The sequence below is a fragment of the Vigna angularis genome, chromosome 3 (assembly GCF_016808095.1).
Source record: "Vigna angularis cultivar LongXiaoDou No.4 chromosome 3, ASM1680809v1, whole genome shotgun sequence".
NCBI classification, from domain to species: domain Eukaryota; kingdom Viridiplantae; phylum Streptophyta; class Magnoliopsida; order Fabales; family Fabaceae; genus Vigna; species Vigna angularis.
Window position 1 is genome coordinate 4679669 of NC_068972.1, and position 7267 is coordinate 4686935.

Below are 7267 nucleotides of genomic sequence, written 5' to 3' on the forward strand. Positions count from 1 at the left end.
TATGGCCTGTTTACTCGAACATATAATCATAAAATAATAAAAAGATGATGCTTGAGAATTTGGTACGAAAAAAGTGACGGAAAGATTTTGTTTCCCCTTGAATGATAATGAGGGAGAAATCACTTTAAACTTACTTTCACATTATAAGAATGATAGGAGGTAAAATAACTTTTGTATTCCCAAATTAACTTTTTGTTTTCACGTTTCAACCTTTACTTTATGTATGGCCCATGCGAAATTGGAAACCCCATTTTTACTTATTTCGGTTGAGGTAGCTTCATAAGTTAAGCTTGGCTTTCATTTAGAATTTTACAAATTCAGTTTGTGAATCCAAACACTTCATTGAATTTCAAAGATGTGTTTTCGGTGGTCTTCTTTTTAAAAAGTTATATGTTTATTTCATACATTTTATTTAAAATATAGTATCCAATTAAGACATATGCTGTATAAAATAAATGTTTTTTTAAACTAAGCTTTATAACCAATAATTTTTAATATATATTAAAAATTAGTCACAGAGAGAATGAGAGTCTTGTTCTGTAAATTGTATATTTGAATTTGTATAGTTGTAGATATTCACATTAATCCAAGTACATGTTTGTTGCATCATCTAAAATTATACCAAAATACTAGACAATATGATTTTAGATAAATAATGTTACATTAAAAAAATTGATTATACAACTTAATTTTTAGTTGAAATTAAAATTTTAAGTAGTTTTAGTTAAATAGTATAGTATTTGTACTACTGGCAAATTATTAAAATAAAAAAAATAAACATATTTAATCGTATTCAAAACAAAGTTTAGAAAATCATATTTATTAAAAATCAATTTTACACAGACTTATAAAAAAATAATCACACCCTTATTCAGCAGAATCTAAATTAGTTGAATATCAATCGTGTGGTATGATTTTGAGCCCAAAATGAGACAATGAAGGCGTAATCGCCTTCTTTTTTGTGGAACTTGGTTGGGTTCCAGTACCATTACTGCAATTCAGTGTTCCTAGTATTCAAAAGATTATTGTTTAATCTGCTTCTGAAGTAGAATTTCTGACACATGTCCCTCAAGGAATTCAAATATTGCTGAACGTGGTGTGAATCTTTAGAAGCGAACACTGATATTTCTCTTTCTCTTTATTTTTATTTAGAAAAATGTATTATTTTAGCAGTGCATAATAATTGCTTGCGTTGATCGATCGATGAGATGTATGTGGCTGACAGGTGCCCATGTGGGACTCGCAAGTTCAGGAACCCTGCATCTTACTGCATCTCACTGCAACTCACTGTCTCGTTACTCTTCATCTATCAAAACTAACGATGCCATTGCCAACCCAGGCCAAAATAATGCACAATCCAATGATTATACAAGTCAGAATTTACATTGTAATTTCTCAGATCCACCCAAATTAACACCTAATCTACCATGGCAACATGATTTGTTGGAACAAATATAAGAAATAACCAAAACCAAAACCAAAACAAACTTATTCCGAAGGATAAAACTAAACAAATAAACATAGGCATGGTGGCATGCAACATCTTTGGTTTACCTCTCTAATTTTCCTTTCTTAAGTGGGAAAAGAGGGGGCAAGGCACTGCTTTTCACCTGTGTGCAAATTGGCACGTTAATCATTGGTCTAATTCTAATAGTAGCTGACCTTGTTCTCTCCAACCCTTTCTTTACCCTCTTCACTTGCTGCTCTTTGTTGTTATTCCTTGACCCTTCTTTCCCTTCTTTCGCAGCTACATCACCCAGTGAGCTTGCAGAAGAGGAAGAAGACGAGGAAGAAGAAGAGGGTGACAAAGAAGAAGCACGTTGCTTCTTCAACCTCAACAACTCTTTCCAAAGAACGGTGCACTTTGGTGGCCTTGGAGATGGGTCATCATCTACAAACCAATTTACTCTACTACTATTACTACTACTATCTTCTTTGTTGTTGCTCACCACTGCCTCCTCTTCTAATTCCTCTTCCTCCTCTTCCTCTCCCTCCTTGGTTTTGAGACTGATCTTGCTGAGCTTCTCTAGGTGCTGCATCTGCCAAAAGGGTAGGAGCTTCCCTTCAAAGAAAAGCTCATCAGCAGTTAACACTGTGTTGCTGTTGCTCATGTTGTTTGAAAGGAACTCAAACTCAGCAGCATTCCTTGCTCTCTCACGTTCCTTCTCTTGATCTTTCTCATACTCAGCGTTTGGACTGATGGAGATGAAGTTGTTCTCATCTAAGAACTCTGCTGAGAAAGATATTCTAGGACTTGAAGGTGCATCACTAGATCTGGGGTTGCCCTCAATAGGTTCAAGGGAAACCATAGTTCTCTTTTGGAGGGTACGGAGAGATGAGATTGTATGTGGAGTTGTTGGCAACTGAGGTGTGTGCGCTTAGGCTCTACTCTAGCATATGCATGAGAATTGTGATTTTTAAAGGGGGAGAAGAGTGCTTTAATTTTGCTTTTCATTTTTAATCTCTCTTCTTTTAACTGTCAGGACGGTGAGATTATAATAATCAAATGGTCTGGTAAACCCGAAACAAGTGATTTAAGGTTCTGTTTAGAATATAGGGACAGCACATGGACGCCTTGGGAAGTAAAAGACAAAAGCTTTTCATTGGCAATTCTTTGCATGCAAGCCTCAACCCCCGTGTCTGCATGCTTTAATATTTTTCTGAAAATATGTGTATGTGTGAGTGGTTTAATCACTTTTTACCATTTTACTTTCCCATTCCATTGGTAGAGGGAAAGGAGTACATATCTTTCAATGGAGGGTGTTATGCTACGCTGTCAAGTATCATAATTTTATTTTGGTGCTGCTGTGCTCTTTAATCTGCTTAAATAAAATAATGCTCGACTTGCACACTCCTAAATAGATTTGGTGTGGTCAATGTCACTTGAAAGTTCAAATAGATCAAGCAAGAAGATATTGGTGGGGTTAGAAGTTGGACAAGAAGTCTAAAATTCAAATGCTTGAAATTTCAAAGATGTTAGTTTGGCATAAGAGATGTTTCAAACATTGGATTCCCTTAACTGCTAAAAGATTAAAAAAAAAGAAGCGAATTAGCTCAGAAAATAAAATGACAACTCCATGTGATTACATGAATGAATATGGTAAACATTTAGAAGTGAAGATATGTAGGCCTTTTTCTTTTAGATTATTTAGTAATGGTTTGTGCAGTACAGAAGATGATACAGAAAAGACAGAAGGGGATGAAATTATTTGAAGTTATATTAAGGCTTGACAAATAAGCTTAAGGATCCTGATGACACATATATTAGAATTAAAGTGCTTGGTCAAAGAAAGATAGGATTGTTATTTTGACTCCACCTGCATGCAGGGACTTAACATGGAGGAGTCCCAAGCATGTGGGCACATGAGAGTAGTTTCTGAGCATGTGACAACTGGGGTTAAAGATTGAAGAGATATGAAGGAAATGACCAAGTTGCCCTCCAAATAAGTTGGTCACAGCTGGTTGAGTTTGTTATTTTTTGAATGTACAGATGAGTTTATTGTCCTAAGAAGAGGAAATCAAGAGTTGAGCTCTTGAAAAAGCTTCCATTAAGATTTGGTGAGGCTCTAATTAATTCCTGACAGCTAATGAACATTGGGGTAAATCTTTCAATTATTACACATTGGCTTCTTTTGTTTATAAGTACATTATCCTTGGGCATTCTGTGGTCCTGCCGTGGACTATTATTGAAGTGATCGACAATAATGTTAAGTGACAGCAGTGTCAAAAAATACAAAATACTTAAACATGTGATTTCTCATTAATTTAAACTGCTAATTATGCAGATCCTTACCCAAAGCAGAGACTTGTGCAAAATTCAAGGACAATTAATACTTCACCTTTTCTAACAAGTCCACATCGTGAGATTTCACATTTCACCAATTAGTGCATGGCTTTGGATTGTTCTAACATTTAATGTTCAAAGCATTTTATCCATAAATCGAGAGCAACATGCCATGTTTTCAAGCTCCTCGAGTGATTATCCTCAACAACTGAACTCCCACTACATATATATGTGCTTTACAGTTCAAGTTTCTTTGTAGTGCCAGCAATTTCTTTATCTCCTTCTACAGTTCTGCAGAAAGACCAAGAAGGGAAGGAAGACCCTCTAGCCATCAACTGTAAAGATCACTGCTTCTCGGCACCTTGACCTGTACCATTCAAGTGGGGCCCTTCAGAATTGATGCATGTACTATCCAACTTCGCCAGTAACAGACAAGAGTAAAGAGTTATGTAACAAGAACTTAGTAGTAGTACCTTCCAATTCAGCATATATGGGATAGCCAGGCATGTGTTGCTTTGAGAGAAAGAGGGGCCACATGCTTGTCTTGTTGGTGTGGATTTAACATGAAGAGCCTCAAAGTGAAACTAAAACTCGTTGCACCGTGCACGTTTCAAGAGGAAAAACATCTACACTTTATACAGATTGACCACAAACATGGACACATACAGATTCCATGATTCCGAACTATGCAACAACTCCTACTGAAAAAAAGGAGATTCGCTGAAAACACAAACACGTAATGATTCTAAACCATATAATAATTTCTAGAAACATGACACGTAATGATTTTAAACTATATAATAAGAAAAAACCAATGATACACAAGCCAATGTGACTACACTGTTCTATGAGAAAGGGACCTTAGACCAATAAGACCATTCTATTAATTTAAAGAGGATTCATGTCAATCACAGCTGTTATGAATAAAAGAGTAAAGAAATGAAGTAATGTTTCGATTTGACTACGACCCAAGTTCTTGAGCTCGTAATAAACTGAGCTGGATGTTGTCTAGGACTGACATTAGGTGGGTTTAATAATGTTGTTTGCTTTAATTAAAAGCGAAAATATAACCTTACTTTCTTAGCACAAGCTTAGTTATTTCTTTTAATAAGTTCAAATTAAGTGCTCCTCTCTCTCATGTATATGTTTGATTAATCAGTCACTGGTGTAGGCTATGAATATGCATAACTTCCTTTTTTGCCCTTCAGAAACACGAGCAGAAAATGATTGGTCTGTACTGTTGTTGTCGTGGGTGAAACAAGTGGAACAAGGAAAGGAAAAATGAGATAAAATGGAGCATAAAAAGAATATTTAGTTGAAGACAGAGTTTCGTAATTTTTGAAATAAATAAGGATAGGTGATGATTAAAATGTTTTTATTTAAGAACACGCAACTTGATTTGTACAAGTTGAGGTTATTGACTATGGAGGAGTTAGGCTTGTTTGTTAGGAGTGTGTCACGTATCATACCACACCTTTCAATACTAATTCAAACCAACAAGAAGAGTCCTCGGGACAACAAATTAGGACTACCTATTCACTCATAACCTTTATACTTTTTATAAATATTTTATTTTTGGTATACTTCACCTCTTCTTTTTCTGCAAGCCCTCCAGTGTAAAACAATTTTTTTAGAACTCCTAAAAACACTTATTTTTTTAATATTGTTAATTTTTATTGTACTGTGAATGATATTTAATGAGCTTACTCTTTTTCTCAATAAATCATAATTTTCTTTAAGAAAAAAATTTGGTTAGTTATCTTAATTCTCTTACTAATTAATTATGATTTATATCTTCTTATTTTCTTTCTCAATCAATGAAGCAATTAATTTGACATATTAGTCAATACTTATTAATTTATTTTTATATCTTTTGTGTTTGTGTTGTGCACGTGTTTCATCTATTTTACAAATGGTTAAAGGAATGGTTGGCATTTCTCCATTCTGTCATATAAGATAAAAGGATAAAATCTAAAAATTAAAATTTGTTATATTGTTATTCACTTAATTGTACCTTAAGTTGATTTATATCTTATTTGTCTTCTCTATTAAAAAAATGTTAATTTGTCTAATACTATGACAGTTTTTCATTGTATAAATAAGTTATATATATATTATTGAGTTTATATTTTAAATCCGAACGTTAATGATTTTCAAATTAACTTTTTTTAATTATTTTATTAAAGATTAATCTGAAAATAATATATATATATATATATATATATATATATATATATATGAAAAAGTTGAAATTTAGAAATTAAATTTAAACGTTTACTAAAGAAAAAAAAATCGAGACTTTAAAATACTACGAGTTGAGTTTATTTTGTTTACAACCAAAACTAGGTTTTATTAATAAAAATATTGATAATGAAATTTTAATTTTTTTTTAAGAATCATTTATAATTAATTAAGTTTGTACATTATAGATAAAACAATTCAAAATTTGAACCATTTAAAATATATGAAAAAAAATTATTTTTATTTAATGATAAAAAATTAAGGTCACTTAATTGTATACTTTAAAAAAAATGCTTAAAACTTAGAAAATCTTTGAAACATGATAATTTATTAAATCTTAATAGATTGTATTTATTTTCAAAAATAAAGATCTTAAAGAAAATTATAAAATTGAAAAATAATTAACTAATTGACATTTTTAATTATATAAAAAGAATATATTGCATTTTAAATGCATATATAACTTATGGAATAATATTAACTATTTCACAATTAAATTGAAATGAGTTTTTCAAAGATAAAGATAATAAAACTTATTGACATCAACAATGTCACAAAACAATTAAATAAATTGCCTTTATTATCTATTGAAAAAATATATTATATAAAATTAATTATAAAAATTGAATAGATAAATTTTAAATAAAGTTATGATAAATTTTAACATGAATTATTTTATTATTAAATAAAAATATGCAATTTGTAAGTTTATTTTACCTTTCCAAACTCCTGAGCCACTCTTGCTTTGAGGGTCCAACATATTCATTTCACGTTATACATTATATATTCATCTTTACCAATAAGAAAACATTACATTAATAAATAAGTGGAGAATTTGAAGATCAAATAACATAAAAAATATTTAGCAGAAGGATTAGGGAAAGAAGATATTGATTTAGTTAATGAATATAGTTTTGGTAATGAAGAAAAATAAAAATAAATTGTGAGTGTATATGTAATTGTAACTGATTATACAAAAGGAATACTTGTATGATAAACAAAATAGAACTGAAGAAGAAAAATATATGAATATTTAGCTGAAATAAATAATATGTTATTAGATGTGGAAGAATATAAAGCTCAAAAAATACTAATAATTTTTTAAGTTAACATTTTGCTAAAATATTAAAGAATGCTAAAAAAGAAAAATAACCGTAAACAACTTAGAAAAATAAGTGAAACTTTAAAAATAACATATAAGGGAAATAAAAGCTGAGTCAACTAAACTGAAAGAAAATTTTA

The 7267-nt window shown here is 31.1% G+C and overlaps 1 protein-coding gene across 1 annotated transcript; it reads right to left on the minus strand.

The window, feature by feature from the left end:
- Nucleotides 1-1346: 1346 nt before the first annotated feature.
- LOC108325301 (uncharacterized) lies at nt 1347-2429 on the minus strand. The gene has a single exon (XM_017558350.2). It carries the CDS (start codon nt 2307-2309, stop codon nt 1551-1553), a length of 759 nt encoding a protein of 252 aa, XP_017413839.1. The 5' UTR covers nt 2310-2429; the 3' UTR covers nt 1347-1550.
- Between the last annotated feature and the right edge of the window lie 4838 nt (nt 2430-7267).